Source organism: Barbatula barbatula (genome assembly GCF_947034865.1).
Source record: "Barbatula barbatula genome assembly, chromosome: 19".
Classification (NCBI taxonomy): Eukaryota; Metazoa; Chordata; class Actinopteri; order Cypriniformes; family Nemacheilidae; genus Barbatula; species Barbatula barbatula.
Genome location: NC_136782.1, coordinates 21,313,087 through 21,337,216, shown reverse-complemented (window position 1 = coordinate 21,337,216; position 24,130 = coordinate 21,313,087). Strand labels below are relative to the sequence as shown.

General features: G+C 37.3%; 1 protein-coding gene across 1 annotated transcript; it reads left to right on the top strand.

The window, feature by feature from the left end:
• Positions 1-1,006: 1,006 nt before the first annotated feature.
• On the top strand, positions 1,007-22,830 carry porb (P450 (cytochrome) oxidoreductase b). The gene is made up of 16 exons (XM_079481468.1): positions 1,007-1,086; positions 3,490-3,679; positions 10,305-10,353; positions 12,019-12,147; positions 12,255-12,404; positions 13,979-14,103; positions 14,741-14,830; positions 15,080-15,178; positions 15,404-15,520; positions 16,596-16,714; positions 16,803-16,984; positions 17,856-18,005; positions 18,985-19,252; positions 20,963-21,108; positions 21,579-21,664; positions 21,756-22,830. Exons 2-16 carry the CDS (start codon positions 3,504-3,506, stop codon positions 21,898-21,900), a joined length of 2,031 nt encoding a protein of 676 aa, XP_079337594.1. The 5' UTR covers positions 1,007-1,086; positions 3,490-3,503; the 3' UTR covers positions 21,901-22,830.
• The last annotated feature ends 1,300 nt before the right edge of the window (positions 22,831-24,130 follow it).

The following is a 24,130-nucleotide window of genomic DNA, read 5'->3' as shown; positions in this document are numbered from 1 at the left end:
AGAGTTCTCGGAGACAAATTGCAGATGAGCAAACTATGTATTGCAGATGTCTTGCAGACGTCAAATGTGTGTGCTATCAGGGTTAACCATAGCAATGTTCTTGTAAATAAGAATATAGGCCTGCTATTTTCAGCTAAATACTCTTTTGTCTGTCCATTTTAAGTAAACTACTGCTGACAGACGTGCTTTGTTTTGTTTATGCTCGGGAGGTTGCATCACGCATAGCTTTTTTGAACTGTTTCCATGTTCATTTATTTTCAGCGCTTTTATGCTTGATTCAGACTTTAAATCATAAAGCTCAGCACTTTATTTGTAAAAATGGTAAGTTACAGAGGTTTGAGTATTTTTGGTCTTATAAAATATAACCTATTTGGATTCTTTAGGTTTCTTTTCGGTGAGTATTAGTTGGTTGGTTTTGTCTATGAAGATCTGGCAACCAAGTTAGTAACCTTAAGTGGATGGCTCGCGAGAGCGCCTAGGCATACATACATTTGATTAATAACCAATTAAAAATATACACAAATGATAGTTGTATAATAACTAGCGCCCCTCACGGTACGCATGCGCCACTACTAAGAAACTACATTTACAAGAATCCAATAAAGTGAGAGGGGGAGATTTCACGCAGATGGGGGGGCACGTAGTTTTGTTAACTTGTCAATGATTTCAAGTAGTTCGACGCGACAGTAGAAACGTTACGGATTCAGGGACACACAGACATGTTGTACCGTCCTCGTGGTTGTATAACCCTCACCTTTAACACGCTGCACTTTGAGATCGATTACTTAACGTTGCACGTCTTTGCTGGATTCGTCCATCGCATGTCCAGATAGGGTTTACGTTGAATTATTATTTAAAATGTCAATGTGATGTAAAACACCCAAGTTATAAATACGCCACATACACTTGAAATGATTTTAGAAATGACCCTCAGATCGCTACGGCATCTTGCTTATTCCCAATAAACGTGAACAACAGATATAACCGCCCCCTCTTTAACGGAGTAGACTGGTCCAGCGTATATGACGCAGCGATGACGTCAGGTTTCCGCATCCAGTGATCGCTGGTGAGTGTGGAAGTGAGCAGGTACGAGCTTTTCTTAAACTTTCATTGTTTTCTAACTAAACTTTTTCGCTTAACACTACTTTAAATACACTTTCATTACATTCATATAATTACGAAAATGCGCGCGGTTAAATGCCGCGAGGTTAGTCAGCAATGCGGCCATGTAACGTAACGCTATTTTATCTTAAGTTGTTAGTTTGATGTTAGCTTTATACAAACATGTCAACAAACACAAATAATGAGTTTCAGTCTGCTGTGTATTTCATATGTTGTTGCTATTATCGGAAATTCGAGTTTAACCAACATTCAGGTTATAAAGTTGAATCTAATTTACATAAACGCCGATTCTAACTGTAACGTTAGTCAGGTTTCATTTCTGAGCCTCATTGATTCTTGTCATGTCAGTAAAAGAGGATTTTCCTCTCAGTAACGTTATATTGATTGAAAATATGTGATCTTTATCTGTTGACAAACATGCTTATTTGATCAAAATACCACAGGAATCAGATTCATTAAATGTGTACATTAATGTACTTTTATCAATGAACCCAAGACGTATCCTCTGTTGCTTTTAAACATTATAAAGCTCACAAGATGCCTGGTTATCTGTCCCCAATATTTGTTTATTTCGAGATTTCTATTGGCTGATTGATGTGCTGTGTCATGATAGTTTATATGTGTCAGCATGTTCATGTCATGTTTCACCCTGACAGCAGATTTCTCAGTTTATGACAGTTTCTAACATGGGATTTTGTCAAATAATGTCCAGTCATTTTAATGCAGTAGGTCACTTTTTTGTAGTCTTCGCTATTTTTCTTTCTCTTCCTCGTTTTTGCTTCTTCTTGCTTCGTGAGATCTTCACAGCGTGTTTCTTACATTATGTTTACAGTGTTGAGTGCTAACACTGTATGTGTCTTCGGCGCAACTGTTGAGGTCTTTAGGGAATTTCAATGTATTGCCAAGAAGATGGGTTGGCATAGGAAACCAGTTTCTGTGGTGGTAATATGGAGATGCGTTACTAATGTGTCGTCATTGCTTTTAAGCAAGAGCTGACTGAAAGTTACTTCTGCTTAAATCTTTCTTTGGATCATATATACTATACTATACTATACTAAATATGTATCACAGCATCCCATTAAGTGTTTAACAGAGTTGTGTATAGTTAATGTGCATGTTTTTTGTTAAATGGCTCTGCATCGCATGGAACCCTGGACCAGTCATAAGGGTCATTTTTTGATCATCTGAAAGCTGAATTATCAAGCTCCTTGTTGGGATTTGTTAGGATGGGACCATACTTGGTTGAGATATGACTATTGGAAAATCTGGAATCTAAGGTTGTAAAAATTCATAATAGTGAGAAAATCACCTCGCTTTTTTATCAGAGAAGTTGGAGCAGGTTGTTTGCGAAGAAGAAACCGATTTGTTTACCGCTGTAATGATTTGGTGGAGATTATGAACCCGAAGACTGAGATTCTAAGCTTCACATAGATGCTAAACTTTAGTGGGTTTATTTCAGACGAGTGGGCAAACTTTGTAGGTGTGTTTCCAGCCATTTTTGTTCATAAAAAACTTTTGATATATTTACAGTTGAAGTCGGAATGACAAAATATTTTCATAGAATTGTGCAATTAATACAAAATTAATCGTAATCGTAAATTTTGGCCTTTCATTACAAAAACAGAATAAACGATTATTCTGCCGCATTCCGTTTAGCAAGGATCCTCTCTTGTAGTATAAATCCACAGGGAACCCTTTTCTTTACAGCGGTTCAGCGGTGCTATTTCTTTACATTTAGTTTTCAGTTAAATTCAGAGTTTTAAAGTCAAGTTTTTTATTTTCTATGTTGTTTTGAAGGTTAATGAGTAATCGTGTTAAACAATCGGGATCTTAATATTGGCCAAAGTAATCGTGATTATGATTATTTTCATTATCGAGCAGCCCTTTCATAGAACATGATGTTTACTTAATATCCGGATGATTTTTGACATAAAAGAAAAATCAATCATTTTGACCAGAACAATGTATTGCTAGCTGTCACAAAAAATATATACCCGTGCAACTTTTGACTGGTTTTGTGGTCACATTTGTGTATTGTTCTGTTGGATTCCCTTCAAATTAGATTTTGTGGAGATGAATGTTCGTATGCGTTTCGTCAAAACAATCTGCAAACAGTCATAAGATCTGGTCATTGGAGTGTTACGAATTAAACTGTAATATATAGTAAGTACTGGTGTAAAAGAACATTTGAGCCCTAAGAGGCTGTACATAGACCTTGGGCCTACAAGAGGCGATAGAAGCAATTGGTAATGTTGCAGTTAGGTACATAGATACTTGAATTTTTTGCTAAAAACCTAAGCTTGTTGGAAAGTCAAGTCAATACAAGAATTAACTGCTAACCAGAGTTAATCGTTCTCAATCCAACAGGGCTTCTCATAAATATGGCAGACACACAGCCTGACCCTTCCACTCAGCCGGAGCTAACGGACGAGAATGAGCCTCTCTTCAGTAACCTGGACATCTTCCTCTTCTCTCTCATCGCTGGTTTGCTCATCTATTGGTTTATATTTCGCAAGAAATCTGACCCCATACCCGAGTTTAAAAAACTGGATTCTGTGTGAGTACCTGTCTTGTTTATCAAAATAGTAAGAGTGTAACAATTATGCTTACATGGGAAATTTTTCGTACTGTATAAACACCTTAGATAATCAAGCATTATGCTTAGAATAGAATGAGTTATTTCTATCTACGTACAGATGGTCCCCTGGAATGGAATTCACCATGTTGTTTCTCATGCCTGCAAACTGGCCACTTTTCGCCGAAATTCGATGTTTTGATTCAAAATATGCCATTCTAGCGAATCGTGAAAATAAGATTCTGACAAGAATATCTGTTTTTATCATTTATAGACCGTTTCATCGGACGCGCTCACGCCTGACCCCCAGTTATCTTCCAGTTTGTGTTTGGCTAGTGTCTAATGATGTAACTATTTGTTTTATTGAATTTATGTTAATATTCATTTGTATTATTATTTTTAATTTATTAATTTGGCAGACGCTTTTATCCAAAGCGACTTAAAGTAGGAGGGCATAAAAACATCAACACGCTAAACAGTACTGTTAGTTTACAAGGCCATGCTACTAAGAGGAAGTAAAGGATTTTTGGAGTAAAGCTGGAGTAAGCAGCGGATCTTTTAATACAGACAGACAGTTAGTCAAATATATGCGGAAATGGTATAATTATTATATTAAATAAGCCAGAGAAGTCTCAGAGAAAGACAGTACATTTCTGATTGAAAGTGTCTATGCCGGTCGTTAGCTTCAGACTGGAGCGGCGGTTTGACAGTAGCCCCGCCACTCGAGACATCCTTTGACATCATACACAGCGGTGGTGTGCACACTGCTTCCTAAACAACTTCTCAAAGTATGTTCTGTTCATCCCAGCTTTTGTGGGCGGAGTTTGGAGGAGAGACATGAACTGAAATGGTTGTCAGTCGGAATTGCTTGCATGGATGTTTTTTCTTTAAATCATTTTGCAGTGTATAATACATTCTTTCAGCAGTCAGTAATTGGCCTATTAATAAATATATAATTTTTATTTATTTAGTTTAATAAGAAGACAGAAAAGAATTAGAGGTTAAAAGCAATCAGTTACATGCTTATACGCAATTGATGAGAATGGGTTCCTATTGCATATGCCAGGGAGTTACAGTATGAAATGTAGATATTGTTGCCAATGGTTCAGGAAAGCACTGTTGCAATGTGGTGTAAATTCTGTATGATTTGTACAGTTGATGTTGTGATCATACTTGTCAATGTGTTGTTATACAAACAACACATTATAGTACCTTTTTAATTCAAAACTTCGTGCACACATGTGTGTAAGAGTGGGTCTACAAGACACTTGTGCCCAGGGGCCTTTAAATACTTAAACCGGGCCTGCCTGCGGGAATATTATATGCACACTCCCTGCAATCCTGTGCTGAAATTCTATCCCTCAGACTTAAAGCGGAGGTAACACATGCAGCCAATGTCATGTAAATCTTGTGTACTTATAGCGTATCCAAAGCAACTTACAGAGAGTTCAAGGACCAATAAGCGATATATCATACAGTAGCAATCGTACAATAGGTGCTAATACTAAGTTACTAGTTTCAAGAAAAGCCAGAACAATACCTGTTGAGAGAAAGAGTTAGTTTTTTCTCTCATTTGTCTGTCAAGTATTCACAGAAGAGGTTTTAAGTAGTTTTTGAAGGTTGTGTGAGATGTGGTTGACCGGACCGTGTTAAGAAGAACGTTCCACCAGGATGAGCGGGAAAGGGATTTACTGCCCTTATGAGAAGGCATTACAAGACGCCGCTGGTTTGCTGAACGCAGGGTTCTTGATGGGATCTAGGAGTGTATTGAAGGCTGCACTGTTAAGATCTAAGCGTTATATTAGACAGCCTGTCATTTCTAAATCACATCTCAAATGTAAAAAACGTCTTTCTTCCACATTCAAATATTCTGTAATTTGGCAACATTTCTACGTGTTGCTTGACGCGGAGAAGCTTATTCATGCATTTATGACCTCAAGACTTGACTACTGTAATGCGCTACTTAGTGTTTGTCCTGCATCATCAATAAACAAACTACAGTTAGTTCAGAAAATACCATCACATAAGCCCAATGTTATCAACCCTTCACTGGCTACACATTAAGTATCGTATTGACTTTAAAGTTCTTTTAATCACTTATAAAGCTTTAAAGGGTTTAGCCCCTACCTACCTAACAGAGCTTTTATCACACTACAACCCATCACGCTCTCTAAGATCTCAAAACTCTTTTGATAACACCTAGAATAACTAAATCCACCAAAGGGGGTCGAGCTTTCTCATACGTAGCACCTAAACTCTGGGATAACCTTCCTGATATTATTCCAGGATCAGACACACTCGCCCAATTTAAATCTAGATTAAAGACGCATCTTTTCAGCCAAGCATTCACTTAAAGCAGAATATACTAAATAAACCACCGGGAGATGCTGACATTAGATATTATTTACTAGAATAATCTTGCTTGTTATATAAACACCATGCACTGAGCGGTGGTTTTACCTTTATTGTGCTTTTCAGTTTTTCTTATTTTCCCCTGTAAAGCTGCTTTGGAACAATGCACATTGTGAAAAGCGCTATATAAATAAAATGTAATTGCATTGAACCATCTGGAGTGGTGTGCTAGCGCGTTTGCAGGAAGAGATTGAGATCACCAGGGCCAGGACGAGGAGTCGTGCTCAGTAAGACAGGGTCTAACCTTTCGTATGTTAAATGAAGCATATCGGCATGACTGCGTTGTCTTTGCAAAGTGATCAATGAAGGACAGCTGTTCATCAAATATGACTCAGAGGTTCCTGGCTTTTTATTAAGCATTAACTATATTAATAGCATTCATAATCTGCATGTTAAGACCATTTCATAATGAATCATTTTTTTATCTGATATTATTTAGAATCAGTTCTAGTATGAATGGCATTGAATGATGACCTATTAGTAACTTTGTAGGTACTTCTGCTCATGATACATTCATTTCAGTTCATTTTTGTTGTTTTTTAAATATATTAATATAGGCCACTAGGATTTAACTTTAGCACCAGAGCCTACAACACATTTTCTCCAGTTACCAGGCCTTTCTATGTTTCTTATATACTGTGGGTATTAGTATTATATTGAAAATAAATTGCCTTAAGAAACATTAGATGTTAACTTGTTACATACAGATTTGACTGGGCTCGATTAATTAAATATAATTTATTTATTAAAAGTATTGTCTGGAACAATACATATATTTTTTTTATCTGCTTAAGGCCAGATTCACATTTCGCGTCTAATACCGGAAAACACAGAAAGATCGGTGTCATTCCCTATTTACGAGAAATGTGAATCGGGCCTAAGGACAACATGAACTCATCCGACCCCGTGTAGAGTTACATTCATGCTATTTTACGGAAGAAAAATTATTTTAACAGGAAAAAACGTTTAAATATGTAATTTTTATGGTCAACAATTTCATTTGGGGTACAAAATTAATCACATACAGGGGGAAAAAAGCAAAAAATAAGGACTTTGTTGCAATGGATAACACGATGAAAGTTTTTTTCCTTTAGAAGATAAGAGTTCAAAACTGACAGTCTGGCATGTTCGTATAAAACAAATCTAGAAACTCCATGACATCACGCTACACTTCAGCCTCTCGTCAGAAATCTTGTCCAATCAAATTCGCTTTTAGAATTGCAAGAGTCCCGCCCCTTCACTATGTGAACAGCAGAAGCGGTGCCTCAAATCAGCCACTTGTCCTCACATATATGATGTCCTATGGTGAATGGTGCTTAGTGCACTAGATGGGAGATAGTATGATCCATGACAGTACAAACATTAACATTAAAATCTTAATTTTGCATCATTGTAACACAGAGGTTATCATATGCGTCATATGTTTTAGAAACAAAAAACACCTTAGATGTTTATTTTGCCTCTTTCAACAAAATGTTTCAAACTAAAACAAAAAAAGAAACCGAATATAAAACTTTAAAGTGTTTTTTTGACAGTCTGTGTATGTTTTCTAAGCTTTGTGTGGTTTATGTTTCCAAGGATTTTTCTGAGCTCAGCCAAAGGTAGGAAGTTGAGACAAAACACAGGCCCCCATTATGTTCACTTTCTTTTGTTTTTTTCCCCCGAGCCATTTCCAATTTGTCTCGCTGCTCTCAATGCCTGGCTTGTCACAAGAGAATCCTTTTATGATGTATGTGGTTGCCATGGTGATCAAACCCACTATTGGGGAGGCAGACCAAATCATTAATTCTTCACAAAACCAACAGCGCTGTCGGACTGCGGCTACATGGTTGTGCTGATGTTTGTCTTTTTCTCTGAGATGACAACGGGATGGAATTTTTCTTTCTATGATTGAGTTTGCTGTTTATTAATGGAAGATTTGATTAAAGAGTCTTGCTCGCTGTCCTGTAGTGTCCAGATGTTGCCGACGCCTGCGATTGCGCTTCGTGTTTGACGCAGGAAATGAGCTCCGCTGAGATAATGATTCACCTTATCAATGGCTTTCTCCATCCGAGGATTTGTCAGTACTCTTAATCTCGATGGAGGCGGGACAGTGGAAAGGTCCCTCACAAACTCTGTCGCTGTTGGGAACGCTGCTTGTCTTTGTAATCGGCTTCTTTACAAATTGTCAAGCTCTCTTCCTGCACTGGATTTCTGTTTTCTTGTCTTGTGACTCATGGCTGGCGTCAGCTTCCGATTCTGTTCAGTGGGAGATTATTTCTCTGTCTTTGTAAACAAGAAGCCAACATGCATGTAAATGTTGTTTCTTACCCACGGCAGTGCCTTTATTCTCCAGTGGGAGCTTGTAGTAGTTGGTTTCGTCTAACCCGAGTTGCTTCGTAGTATTGCTGTAGTGTTTTTCGTCATGGGTTGTGTGTTCTCCTTGCCGGAGGACCGACTACTTGCTGTAGACAGGTGTGTATTTACTCCAGTAAGTCTCACAGTTTAATTTTAACAGAGTGCCTTAAGATTGTGACTAGTCTGTTAAAGTACTGCCCAGTTACACATTCAGTCTGTTTATATTCACTGCTCATTTTGAGTTGGCTTTTTGGTTGAATAGACTGATTTTATGCTAATGCTAAAACATGTTTAACCCTCCCAGAGACTGTAACTATTATTATTATTGAGTCTTGAATATTGATTATACTGTAAAATAGAGTAAGACTTTGTAAATATCTGTAACAAAGAGAGAAGAAAGGGTAATGAGTAACATTTAAGATAAGTATGTTTGTTTAGTTTAGTTTACAAAAATATTTTTTGAGTGTTTATTGACTGTTTTCCTAAAGTCTATCTATTACTATGTGTAAACTTTTCATTCACAAAGACATGTCAATAGTTGCTAGTGTGAATGTAAACACACAGCATTGTTTCCAGATTTATATCGTGGCGTATCCTCAGGAAAACTGTAATGTTGTTGTCTTGATCTTAGACCTTTCTCTTCATGTGAGAGTGCAAGCTAACAATTCAGGAAGCTCTCAAATGAACTTTTTCTTGATAAATGATGGGCCTCTGGGTTTCCTCATGACATACAACTGCAGCTTTTACTCTTGAAATCACGTGGTGCATGTCTTTGTGCAATATTTGGACACCAGCCCGGAGCATTTACAATGTGAAAATTCTTTCACTCTTTCACTGTATTCGTGTGGTGTTGGAGGCAGGGGCTTAGCATGTACCACAACATAACGTTTGTTTTACCCCCTTTTCAGACTCTGTCAAATCAGCTCAGTTTTGGTTTGAACACCATATGGACTTGAACAAGGCTTCCGCATTTAATCTTAGTGGCTACCACAGCACCATGTTTCATTTTGCAACAGACACTTGCTGTTTGCAGGACCTTCCACAGATGAACGATAACAATCGTATAATGAAGTATCTGCCTCTAGAGTAGGTTGTTGTTGTTTTAACTTTTATCACTGCTAAAGGCAACAAGAAAAGCAAGCAAGGTCTTTGTTACAGTTAGTTGACCCAAAAATCAAAAATGTGTTAATTATAAAGTGATTGATCCTAAGAAAATACTACTACTGGTCCATGGTCTTATTTTAAGATGGAGTGTTTTAGCCAAAAAAACATGAACAAATATTATGTGGCCCAAACTTAACTTAGAACACATTCACAAAGAATCAATTAGTTTTGATTAATACAATTTATATACAACAAAATATTACCATAAATCATTAAATATTCATATAAAAGTACATTTTTATATTACAACCAAACACACACTGGAAGTTAACTTAAGGACAGGCACGCGCGTGAATCCAAAGAAATATACAAGTACAATTTTATTCTTTGTAATGAGAGTACACACCGTTGCCACCGTTCGGATTTATCGGATTATTCAAATGTATGCATTAGCATACACGAGAGGACACTGCTTTTTGTTAGTATATTAGAAGTATTTGAGATCTATTTCTGATTAAATACTTTTGATCATGTCCTTATTTTCATGAATCAGCCTTTGTTTTCTTCATCTGGAACATTGCCATCTGAAACATTCTCGAGTCATAAATCAAGCAGTGAATAATTGAAATGCTTTGATATTCAAAGGAAGGGACTAGCTTGGTAGGTGTAGCATCTAGCTTACGTGTTGGTTTTATTACGTTTTGTGTGAGTTATCCAAAATGTAATGATTTTGTAATTGATTTATGTTTTGTAGGTCTCCAACAACTAGGGATACAAGTTTTATTGAAAAAATGAAAAAAACGGTAAGTTTTAGTTATAAGAACGACAAAAAATATTACTTATATAGACGCCTGTCTTGGTATAACATTACGATTTACAAATGTACCTTTTACACATGTTTGATGTTCATAATCATACAGAAATAAATTGGGATGTAAAGAGATCCGATGTGTCTCGCAAGATTAGATTAGTCCTCACACAATTGGCATAATGGAGTGCTGGGCTCAAAATTGCGACCGTTTACAACGCCTCAAGCATTAAGCACTAGTGTTTACGAAAATAAAGCAAAACATTTTCGCCTGTCAGTTGAGGTTGTGAGAATATTTTTTGCAGTGTTTACATTAGGGATGCACGATTAAATTGTATCTGCTGATAACGATAAAAATTACCATTTATCGGCCAATACAATTTATCGTTTACTTATCTATAAAATAAAATGTATGCCGATATAAATATATATATTTACAGTATAATAGCCGATAAATCCTAAATCATTTCCTCTGGTTAAACGTCTTCAGGTTCACGCTGCTCACAGTTAAAATACTGAACTGTATTTCTGTCATGATCGTTCACATACTGCTATTATCAAAACACTGTTGATGTAGGTACAGTATGTAGATACAGTATTTCTGAATGTGTGAACTATAGGAACAAAAGCATATTGTTTGAATCAGACTGCTGTCTGAATGCTTTCTGTCTTGAGATCTGTTAGACTCCTGATTATTAAGAACATTTATCATTTGTTTGTTGAATAAAACATATACCAGAAAGGTTTGAAGGTTAAAGAATGTTTAACTAGAGTAAAGTAAGCTTGGTACATGATTTTCAGGAGAAAAGAGAACTAACGGTTACCTTGTGTTCTGCAGTCAATGTTTTCATGTAAAAGCAGTCGTCCACTTTTTGCCTTTTGTTTCAGTCTTAGGAAATGTTATATTAATATCGACATACTGTATGTCGGCTTATATATCGGTTATCGGCCAAAATTTACATATCTGTGCATCCCTAGATTACATATTGTTTATTACTGAATTAATATAATTCATTAAAAAAGATTCATGCGTTTCATAAAGTACAAGATAATTTTATAATGTCAAAATATTTAGCATGTTATGTTTATAAGGTAATAAAAGACTTTTCCCCCTGTATATTTCATCTTTGAGGAATAACCTAAAAAGCTCGTCTCGTTCTCATAAACCAAGTCTCGTGTCTTGTCTTGTCACGTGAGATAAGTGTTTCGTCACACCCTTAGAAATAAACAATTATTGCTCTAAATCCTTCCTAGGCGATTTTGGTTACCTTTTGAATTTTTACTTTTAAGAGTACAAACATACATTTTTAACAACACCATCTATGTCACCATTAATGAAACCACAGTCATTTTTTTTATGGTTTATTATGTACATTTAAAAAAAAAAATCTTTCAGTAATAATGACTTGAACTATATGTTTATGTGGGTTGAATATTTCTCCACAGAGAGACGGTGTGTTTGTTTAGTCTTTGCTAACGCACGTTTTATCTGGTGGCCTTATCTACATTCTGTGCAGAAAGTAAAGACAAACCTGCAAAAGTCCATGACGAACGTGGTCGTTTTGATGGCATTGTGTTTTCTGTCAGTGATCTTTTTTATTTAAAGTTTATTGAAGTGTGTCCATGAGAAAATAACGCTCTTTTTTTGATCACCTGCTAGGGCAAGAACATCGTTGTGTTTTACGGCTCGCAGACGGGCACAGGTGAAGAGTTTAGCAATCGACTCGCAAAAGATGCTCAGCGCTACGGCATGAAGGGAATGGCTGCAGACCCAGAAGAGTATGACATGGTAATGCTTCAAACTTTAATTGCACCAAACGAGATGAGGTGGATCCGCCTTTTGTTTTTCAAAACAGAAATACCCAAAAAATATTTGATCAAACTTTTTCTCTCCAGGGTGAGCTGTCTCGGCTAAAAGAGATTGAGAACTCTTTAGCAATCTTCTGCATGGCTACGTATGGAGAGGGTGACCCTACTGATAATGCTCAGGACTTTTATGATTGGTTACAAGAGGGCGACGCTGACCTCAGTGGGGTCAACTACACCGTAAGTTCTTCATTACAATAACATCAAACAGCTTTCACCATGAAAAAACGTCAGCGCAAGGGAGCTTTCTTAGACCAGAAACCAGTTTCCTGTAATGTGAATACCTATCTAAAGCAGTCGAGAACCTTGACACAGTGTCAGCGGAGCTGAAGTAAATGCTGAGTAATGCTGCTATGAGCCAAAGTCTCACACGCATTAAAACCAGCTAAACCACAAGCATGCCACATAGACTCTGAATTGGAATTATTGTATGCATAACAGTAGTCAAGTTATAGGCAAACTCAGAATCTTATATATGGTGCATAATCGTTTTAATGAAAACAACACGCAGAACACAGAGTCGTGTAAACGGGCTTAAAATGAGCTTCAGTTACATCACCATTTACTGACAGATCATAAACATATGAAGAGTTCGGCTTTAAAACATGCATGAGTCAATGGGCGTGATCTCCAACAATGGAGAGGATCAGAGATAATGTATTTTTGTAGGCTAACCCGGAACGCGCTGGTTCCCTCAACTGAAAGCCTGTGCATTTTTCCCGTAGACTTTTGGAATCGCAAAAAATAAGCTCTGTGATGTTCTCACGTTTTGTCTATCAAGATAATCTTTACAAATTAACACCCCATTTGTTACCTTTGAAGCCGAAATACAATCGGCAGAGGTAAAAAGCTAACACGATGCTATGAACTGATGCTCTATATCAACGCCGCCATCACCAAACCTCTTTCAAACTTTATTAAATATGTGTTCCCTGCTAAGAGGTGAATGTTTTGGGCATTTCAGCTTTTATTTTGGACAATTTTTTCTTTCGGCTGAAACCGATGATGCCATTTTCGGCCGAACATTTTCGACAGATGAAATTTCGGGGAATCACTAGTACCAACATATATATTTTAACAAAAAAAAAAACTTAAACCATATCTAATAAAACTAAATGTTTTAGAAATGAATGATTTGACCCCAGTAATGTAGAAAAGGCATCCAAATAGAGCCCAAAATAGATCTCCTTCCATACTGTTTTAAAAGCATCTCAGGGTGAGACCTCAATACGCTACATAATAAAATGGAAGGAGTGAATTTTTACAAACTCAAAGCAAAGTCTGATCACACCAAAGCTGCAAAAATGTAAAAAATATCAAAATTTGGTCCCTTTTGAAGGTTTGAGCCATCATTCTACAAACCAAAAAAACTAAGAAATATTCAGAGTGACAATAAAGCATTTCATTTAAGCAAATAATTTGTAATTACAAAAGGATTTCTCTGATAGATCTTCTAGAATGAATGTGAAATAGTCGCTTTGCACATCACACAAAAACATTCTCTTATGTGCATTAATTGAATTGTTTCTTCCTACAGAAGTCAGATCATCCGGGTCTAAAAGACATTAGTTAATATAGTTTTGTGAGAATTAATACAGGCCAGCATATTTATTTTATCCTATAGCTCCCATCATATACTGTTCAAATAAAACAAACTTAGATTTTTAAACCTTTGGATCCCCTTTTGCATCTCATGGAAAATCTAATAAAGGTTTCTTGGTGAACGCTATAATATTCTAAAACTTATTTTTAAGGTTTTCGCACTTGGCAATAAGACGTACGAGCACTATAATGCCATGGGAAAATATGTTGACAAAAGACTGGCCGAGCTGGGTGCCCAGAGGATCTTTGATTTAGGAATGGGAGACGATGATGCAAAGTGAGTATCATTTTAACGTTTCTGTCTAATAATGTCTTTAAAAAAAACAAGAATTTTAAACAGACTGGGATAATAAAATCCCCCCAAAAAACAGCTCCTTTCACATCGTGGAGGAGTTGGTGGTACAGATTGGTGGCGGATCGGTTCAGATAAGATTCCGAGGTGCCGATAATTCATATCAGCTAGGCACATAATTGTCATTGTTTGCATTTCAAAATGTGACAGGTTTCTTTAATATTTTAAGGATTACTTGAAAACAGGATCTGAAAACCTTTGTTGCATCAGAGTATAGAAACACTGGTGCTTTTTAGGAGACTGGACAATTGGCATTTTGGGGTGAAAATGCTTATAACGGACATGGTTTTTAGCGAGCCAAGGCTTTTGTCATCATTTATTATCATCATTCAGGATGAATTTCAGTTTTAACGTTTGTTTTTTAACAAAGCGGCTGATATTCCCATCGTGACAGCAAAAATCTTTGGTAACATTCAGAAACATCAACATCAAGTATCAATAAATGTCTATCATTAAATTCAATATTATTGAGCGCTAATGTAGAGCATTATTCCTTATGTGACATAAAAAGACTTGATTTGACAAAGCATTGAATAGATTTTATTGTTTGTGTTTCTCATAGTCTTGAGGAGGACTTTGTTTCGTGGAGAGACCAGTTCTGGCCAGCCGTTTGTGAACACTTTGGAGTTGAAGCCACTGGTGATGAATCCAGGTTTGATCTTTTTCCATCTCTTCAGCACCTTCTGTTCTTCTTTCTGTCTTTGTTGCTGGGTCACAGTGACCCAGTCTTGTAAGATCCTCTTCTCTGCTTTTTAAGAGTACTTACCGGCCTTTTCAGATTAGAATTCAATGCTCCATAGTTGAACGAGGAACAGTTTGCCACAGAAGTCTTTGTTTTGTGAAGCTGTATGAATCAAACATATTTTGCTACCGAATCACATTCTCTCTCTCTGTATCCCAGCATTCGTCAGTATGAGCTGAAAGAACACACTGATCTAAACATGAATAAGATCTATACTGGAGAGCTGGGACGCTTGAAGAGCTTTGAGAGCCAAAAACCGTGAGTAAAATACATTTCTTTTACCTAATCAAATTTAGCAAAATGTATCACACTGGTTTAGATTTTCATTTGCAAACTTGAGATGCTGAATTTGGGGATGCAGGAAAGTGTAGACTGATCCTTTTTTTCCATGTAGTTTTCATGCTCGCTCAATGCTGGTATGGTCTAGACAACACAACTGTTTCAGTGTTCTTGTCTGAAGTCGTTCATTGTTTGTGTTCCCAGGCCTTTTGATTCGAAGAACCCTTTCCTGGCATTGGTCACTGTGAACCGCAAGCTCAATATGGGCGGCGAGAGACACCTGATGCATCTGGAGCTTGACATCACAGGATCTAAAATTAGGTACCTTGATCTTATCTGCTTTACTTCAAAATGGTGGATTAAAAAAGCTACCAGTAGTATGCATGCATCTTATGACTATAATAATAATGCATTCAAATCAAGGTGGATTCCAGGGCATCACATTTCATATTTACTATAATATAAAATGCTTGATAAGCTTTTCACACCTGGTATTAAGTTGCGTGTTGGTCAGTCTGATCACAAGTGGGCGACGCTAAATAAAGGTGTATATGGGGTGAAAAACATTTTGATATTGTCCAGTTTCAACTTCTTCCAGACGTAGTCGAAAGCTCATTCGATCGGATTTTGTTTGTGGTGTAAACGCTCATGTGATTGAATTCGTTCGAATAGCCACAAGAGACTGCCTACTTTTCTTATGTCATCTACGGACATAATGCATTAACATTCAGAAAGGCGCGGTAGCCTGACAGGATTTCAACTTTACATTGATTTAAAGATTTGTCGAGCATATCGTTTTCTCCCCATTCCAGCTTTCTAATACACATGTACAATGTTCGTTGTGTTCTCCCTGTTGTCAGAGAAAAAAAACACTGAAAAACAATCTGCTCTCTTGGCATCTCCTGTAGCGTTCATATGTACATTGCACGCACTTGCATAACAAAACAATAATAGCAGTGGAGTATGATCCTCCCAAGATAACAGCGCAACATGAGGTGACGTCAGCATCACATTCTCTATACTGAGCCTGCTGTTACACTGTGTATGTTTTATTCAGTCTATATAACAGGTGGTTGATGGGTGAGGTGAGAGTTCATATAGCTATTGCAATAACTGATCCCACCTTGATGGGAGGATGTTTAAGCGGAAGAGCTGCTAAAAGTTATAATAATAAAAGTTATTATTCAAAAGTGGTCCTCGTAGTCTTTAATCAAAGTCCCATGTTTCTAGCCTGATTGAAATTAACAATAAATGTCTAAGACATCAGAAAATCTCAATATCACCAGAAGGCAGAAAAATATTACCCACCCTTAGACTGAAAAATGCTTTTTTTGTTAATTAATGTATTTTAAAATGTTTGCTACAGTAGCTAACTAAGAGAAAACTGTTCCTGCAGATATGAATCCGGAGACCATGTTGCCGTTTATCCCACAAACGACACGGCCATAGTGAACAAGATTGGTGATATCCTTGGTGTGGACCTTGACACTATTATCTCTCTCAACAACCTTGACGGTACGCCAGTGACCCTGAGAGCATAATGACTCATTTATGTGAGACCAATTGCCAACATTTCTAAAGCTGTGTGTATATTTTCTTTCAGAGGAATCAAATAAGAAACACCCGTTCCCATGTCCCACCACATATCGCACTGCGTTGACTCACTATCTGGACATCACAAACTTTCCACGCACAAATGTGCTGTATGAACTGGCTCAATATGCCTCTGAACCCAAGGAACAGGAGAGTATGCGGAAGATGGCCTCTTCCTCACCTGAAGGCAAAGTAAGCATCACTATCACTAAAAAAACCTTTTTGTGGGCTTTCATTGCTCAGAATCGGACAAATATCAATATTTAGTGGTGTTTTTAAGATCATACTAGGGGTCAAAGAAACAATTCAGTAAAAATTCTAAATTTGCCTCTCTTACTCACCCTTAAGGCATCCTAACTGAATATGTCTTTCTTTAGGAAGAAAACTGTAGTCAGAGTTATAATACCATGCATCATATAATTTTTACAGAAGAAAGACGTATTCAGTTAGGATGCCTTAAGGATGAGTAAAACATGGGGAGATTTTGGATCTTGCCTCAAATGTCCCTTTAAAGGTTTGTGCAATTTTACAAAACTCACCTGAACACTCAGCTTCGGTTTCCCGGAGAGTGATTAGATTACAAACATTCCTTACAAAAAACAACACTTATTAACAACACGGTAATGCCTTCGTTTCCAAAAACTTGCACTTTGAGACCCGTTTTTAAAAGTTTGCGTTTTCAGTCCTTAAAAATGCAGTTTTCGTGTAAATGAACAGCCAAAAGGCATAAAATGTTTTCAGTTTTGAAAACGGTCTCGTGTAAACGGCCTCAAAGCACTGAAGGAGGGTACATGGCATATCCAGAGACCCAAAATCATAAAGACTATGACTTTGGATAAAAGTGTTGATTGAAATGAATGAATGTAATGTAAATGTAATGCCACTTGGGACAGCAATCGGCCCTTAAATGTTCTGGCAACCCCATGGCAACAGCCTGGTAACTATCTGCATCACCTTAGTATGGTGGCAATGCACCATTTTAAAATTTAAAAACATTATTTCATTTTAAAAAAGATAAAATAAGATGAGTAGCAGTATTTGTCATGAAATTGTCATCTTTCAGGCACTGTACCAGAGCTGGGTGCTGGACTCATGTAGGAATATTTTGGCTATTCTAGAGGATTTACCATCTCTACGACCGCCCATTGATCACCTCTGTGAGCTTCTACCACGACTCCAGGCCCGCTACTACTCCATTGCATCTTCTTCCAAGGTCAGTTTCTTTTTACTTGATTTTCACTTCACGGTTATCGTGGCCAAAATAATTCACCTTAACATTATTGTTTATAAAAAATATTGAAATACATAGTGATCTTAAAGTTCTGTCATTAATTAAGTGGTTCTGCAACCGTAGGACCTTTGTTTATCTCCGGGATGTAAATTAAGAGTTTTGATGAGGTTCAAGGGCTTTCTGACCCACCATAGACAGCAATGCACTGTACACTCAAAGAGCAGAAAGTTCATTAAAAAACATTGTAAAATGGTGGTTCAACCTTAATTTTACAAAGATATGAGAATACTTTTATATGTGCAATAAAATAAAACTGATTTTAACAATTTCCTTTCTTCCTCGTCAGTCTCATGATGCATGCGTGTGGACAGGGGAAAGAGGAAATTCAATAAAGTGGTTATTTCTGTGTTGTTGCACACAAAAAGTGTTCAACAGTGTTAAGATCGTAGGCTGCACTCTATAGCCAGAAATTCCACACAACACCATTAAATTAAAGGGACACTTCACCCAAAAAATTAATTCTGTGATCATTTCCTCACCTTCCAGATGTTCCAAATCTGTTTAAAAGTCTTTGTTCTGATGCAAACAGAGAAAGATATTTGGAAGAATGCTTATAACCAGACAGATCTCGCCCCCCATTGACTTCCATAGTACAAAAATACAATCGTAGTCAAAAGTGCCCCAGAACTGTTTGCTGTCCACCATTCTTCAAAATGACTTATTTTGTGTTCAACTAAAGTATTTTTCCACGATGGGAGCCAATGGGGGTCGAGATACGTTTATTTATAAGCATTCTTCCAAATATCGTTCTGTGTGTTCATCAGAACAAAGACATTTATTTTCAGATTTGGAACAACGCGAAGGTGAACATTTTTGGGTGCGATATCCCTTTAAATGAACTGGCCAATTGTTATCAAACGGTGTATTGTTCATGTAGTTAAAGGGTTTCCTTATGTGACAGGTTCATCCCAACAGTATCCACATTTGTGCTGTAGTGGTTGAGTATGAGACCAAGACAGGCCGTGTCAACAAAGGAGTTGCCACCAACTGGCTGAAAAACAAAATGCAGACCAACAATGGACACAAGGCTACGGTGCCCATGTACATCCGTAAATCTCAGTTCCGCCTCCCATTCAAGTCCACAAACCCGGTCATTATGATTGGACCTGGGACGGGTATCGCACCCTTCATGGGCTTCATTCAGGAGCGAGCGTGGCTCAAAGAACAAGGTAAGAGTTATGCAAGATTAAGAAAGCCATGCTGCTGCTCATAGAGAGATTTACCTTGCACGTAAAGCTACTCAAATTATCTTATTTAACAAATTGTGTGAGGGAATCAAACAGTCACGGTTAGTTTTCTTCATTATGGGAACATATTAATAAAGGGCTAGTGATCACTTGCACTGTTTTTTCATGTGGCTTAGTGGTTAGATCACGCTGCTAGCAACGCCAATGTCGTGGGTTCGATCCCAGAGGATTGCACATAGTCAGAAACACATTGCATTGTACTATACATGGATAAAAGCGTCTGCCAAATGCATAAATGTCATGTAAATGGTGAAATGAGGTGCCAAGCTCCACCTGAGCTGTGGAGTTCATAACAACCTTCAAGAAACAATTGAAAACACACCTGTTATTTGCTCACCTGACCAACCACTAACTCTTAAGCTTTTGTTCAAACAAAACTTATCTCCAGCTTTTCTACTACATGTATACCTGGCTTTGTAGACTACACTTGCAATTAGCTTATGGACAAAATGTAAGTGTCTCATTTTAAAATCGTAATGCATATGCGGCAAGCGTTTGCTAAATCTAAAAGAACATTTAGTGTGTCGAAGTTGGTACTTACTGACACTAGGTATTAGTAGTACATTACTTGCATCTTTTGGGGTCCACAACAGTTGGCACAGCCCGAAGTTAATGTTTTTGGGCAAAGCCAGTCAATGGTGAAATGTATTCAGCCAACGCAGAAATCCGCCAACGATGCAATGATGTAAAAGTTGATGTAGGGTGTAGGGCAGGTCTTATGCAAATGATTTTGCCCGCGTGTTGTGACAAATCCACTAGTAGAGTGCCACAGGGATGTACCCGGCAGTTAGTGCCGCAATGGTTCCCTCAACCAAAAACCTATGAATTTTCCCCATTGGTTTATGGAAGATACCAAACAAATGAGGTGTGTGAGTAATGAAGGTTTATAAATATTTCGTCTATAAAGATAATGTTGGCAGCGAGACAGCGAATAGTTGTCTTAAATAAAAGACGGCTCCATCTGTGGAGCCAGTTAATAAGAACAATAAAAAATGTATTTGCACAATTATATTAGAGAACATGTTAGTCCCCCACAAAGCAGCTGTACAAGAAAACATTGACTATAAGCAAAACATATAAGGTTCTGCAAGTCAAAACACAGGTCAAATATCAGACAGACTATAATTCCTATATCAGTGTAAATTAAATAAAACTATAAAATTCAACCAGACCCAGTTGTTCTGTCAAACAACTAACCAAGCATTTGACTTCAGTGATGCTGAGATCAAGCACCACATTGTCAGTAGTTCAGAGATGAGTGATAATACACATACCTGTCCTGTAAATGGTGTTAAAGTAGATTACATCGGACAAGAATTTGTGTGATTTGATGTGCTTGCTTTCAAATGCATTTACGTGATGCAAGAATAACTTTCCAGATTATGTGTACAAAATGTCATGCAAATCAGGAATCAGTGTCTTGAATGTCCGAATGAATGAGAATAAACACAAATGAAACTTTGCACTGTTGGTGGTGCTAGAGGGTTTAAATAGAGATGATGTCTACTGTTTTATGGGCTGCGTGGCCTAGACTCAAAGATCAAGGAAGTAGATGACTTGATCCCAATGTCTCTGCAAAGCCTTAGATACTCGCCATTAAGCATCTAACATTTTAACACGTTTTATTTGTAGCCAAGGACGTAGGAGAGACTGTGTTGTACTTTGGCTGTCGTCATAAGAAGGAGGATTTCCTCTACCAGAAAGAACTCGAGGAGTTTGAAAAAAACAGAGTTCTGACCGAGCTCAATATAGCCTTCTCCAGAGATCAAGAACAAAAGGTACCACATGAACTCATTTGAATTGTTGAAGTCAATGTCTGTCTCCATTATCTTTGCCAAGCAGTCATTCATAATGAGTATAATCGATGTGATTTTTGTAAACATGACAGCTACGGGTTTGCAGTAATGTATTAATAACTGGATCAAAAGCGTGTTGATCTGCTGAGTGGCTAGTAGTGGGTGGTTAGTGATGAACCACAAATAAACAGAATTTATTTGCCACTTTTCTTTTAAATGTTTCGAAAGACTTGCAAAACCGTAAGCATGAAAAGCGGGAGAAAAGAGAATTCGTTGTTTCAGAGGGATTGAATGGGGATGGACAATGAATTATAGTTGGTTAGACACCAATTTTTTACGACTAATGCTGTCAGTGTTTTCAATTTAACATCGCAAAATTGCTGAGATAAACACACCTGTATGTCATACCTGATTGCTTCGCATTACTTACGCTTAGTTGTTTTTACTCCCAGGTGTATGTACAGCATCTCCTCAAGAACAACAAGGAGGCTATTTGGAGGCTTGTTCACACAGACAATGCCCACATCTATGTTTGCGGGTGGGTAAACCTAAGATTTGAGAAAAATGGTGTTTTATCGGCCGATGTGCCTCTGAAACTATTTTAATGTTGCAAACATTTGTCCCCACAGAGATGCTCGTAACATGGCACGAGACGTGCAGAACTCCTTTTACGAGATTGCTGAGGAGCTGGGCAGTATGAGCCGCACACAAGCGGTAGATTACATCAAGAAACTGATGACTAAGGGACGCTACTCGCAGGACGTCTGGAGTTAAATGGCCAAACAACATTCCTCTTCTAAACATTCCTGATTTGAGGATTTTTACATGGAAAGGTTAAATACGTTTACTCTTGACACGTTTGTCTAAGAAAGGAAACCGTTGACACCACAGCATCTCATTCTAAAGTGAAACCATGCAGAACGTTAGGGGATTTGTAAAACCAAAAAGCAGAAATATAAAGCAAAGACATTGAGTAGGTTGTTACCTGTGGAATTGTGTTTTTAATTCTAATTATGGTGGTGTGATTCATGAATTTAGAGGTGGGTGAATGTAGCATTTCATATTATGCATAGAAACTTGTGGTCATTTTTTGTTGACTCTCTCAATGGCATAACTACAGCTCAACTTTATTCTAGAAGTAGGACTGTTCTGCCTTTTATAAGTGTGAAGAGACTTTGACTTGTACGGTTATGCACAAACAGTTAACATGCGGAAAAACACTCTTGTACTATGAAATGGACAATTATCCATTGTTGTCTTTTAAATTGTATAAACTAGTAACTCCTCAAATCTGAAGGCTGCAGAATGTATAATGCAACAGGCGGATTACTCGTTTAGCTTGTCCTAATTTTTAAAAAGATTGATGTAACTAATGCTCAATCTTGATATTCCTTACGCATTTTCTTTTTCTTGGGCTGCTCACAAGTGTCTACCCTATTCTTTCTCATCTGTTCACTGGTAACTATTATAAAAGTTGGTCTTGGGAACTTTTTTGTCAAGTCCCCGCTGTAGTGCCTTATTTGCAGTTATTAATGTTAACCTGCATAGAAGCCTTGCTTGGGAAAAGATGATAAAATTATAAATTCTAATAGTTGTTCTTTGACGGTTTTGGCAATTGTCCATCATATGCAACTTTTGTTTCTTATACATCACTACTATTTAGGCATGTCTTTTTAATTAATAAAAAAAATTACCATCACGGTTATCTTTTCTTTTTTTGTCCTACACTTAACATTTGCCATGCTATTTGAGAAGTGGATAAAATAACATACGAACTTTGCGGTGCATCTGGTAATTATTACGGGGTGCGATTTTATTTATTTTATTCATTTTTTTAAATATGTGACCCAGATCGGATTGCTGCATGAAACTCTGAACCGGACAAACCATATAGAATCTGATCTTTTTCAATCTGATCTGAGCCACTTCCATATGTGGTCCTAAATTCTTGCAACTTTTGCACAATTGTAGCGCGACATGCATCACAACTCCGCGGTGATTTAAAGCTTCAAACCATTCTGTTGCCAAAGTGCACAGCTTGGTTGCCAAACTTTAAAGCCCACATGAACCGGAAGTTGAGATCGTTTTTATTTCCCTACTCTGAAATTCCTTTTCATTCGAAAATGTGTCGGAGAAAAATAGTGGGAGTGGCTTGTGTTTTCACTGCGATATCATTGGATGTGTAAAAACAGCTGTTGCATTTGTTTTGAAATGAAACGGGCGGAAGACTGACAGTTGAAGAGGAGAAGTAACCGGTGCTCCGCGCAAGCCGTCTAGTTTACGTCACTTGAGATGGATGGTCATTTCAGGGGGGAAGTGCATTTTCAGATTTTAACTGAAGATTATGAGAGTACACACATTTTAAAAAGAAAAAGACCCACATTGATAAACTGTTTACTATAATCGCTGCAATATTTCACGAAATAAGAAATGTCATTTTTAATTTCACTGGGACTTTAAGCATCAGATAATAAACCATTGCACTGTCTACACCGCACGCGAGTCGCGCGATGCAACAAATGACTATAAAAAAATCATAATAATTTGCGCGATGCAAAACGCCCAGCTAAGACAGTTAAGTGGTGAAGACAAACCTGGGTCGGACCATATTTGTCGCAGCGACGTACCAACGTTTCTGGGACACGATGAGCACACCTTAACGACCAAACAGTCACGTTAAAATCTCCCCCACATGGAGGATTAAATTAATTTGTGATTTAATCTGTGCATAATTGGACTAATTATCTATTCAAATATGTATAAAGCACAGTATAACGATTATAAAACTCAACACAGCACTGTACATCACAGACTTCAACACACTATAGAGGAATTAAAGCAGATATTCATTGACAGAGATGAATAAACATTATGTTTAAGATTCAAATTATATTCTTGTTATTATCACATACTTATCAGGTTGTAAGTTTTTAGAAACAACAATCAAGCTTCTTTAGTCTCACTCACAAACATCAGGGTCCGTTCAATTAAACGCGCCAAATCG

Bases quoted from the DNA above. Each gene is read 5' to 3' on its own strand.
- porb (XM_079481468.1), top strand. From the start codon at position 3,504: ATGGCAGACACACAGCCTGACCCTTCCACTCAGCCGGAGCTAACGGAC. The intron at 14,831-15,079 runs GTTTGATCTTTT...TCTGTATCCCAG, and splicing joins GCCACTGGTGATGAATCCAG to CATTCGTCAGTATGAGCTGA. The intron at 19,253-20,962 runs GTAAGAGTTATG...TTTTATTTGTAG, and splicing joins AGCGTGGCTCAAAGAACAAG to CCAAGGACGTAGGAGAGACT.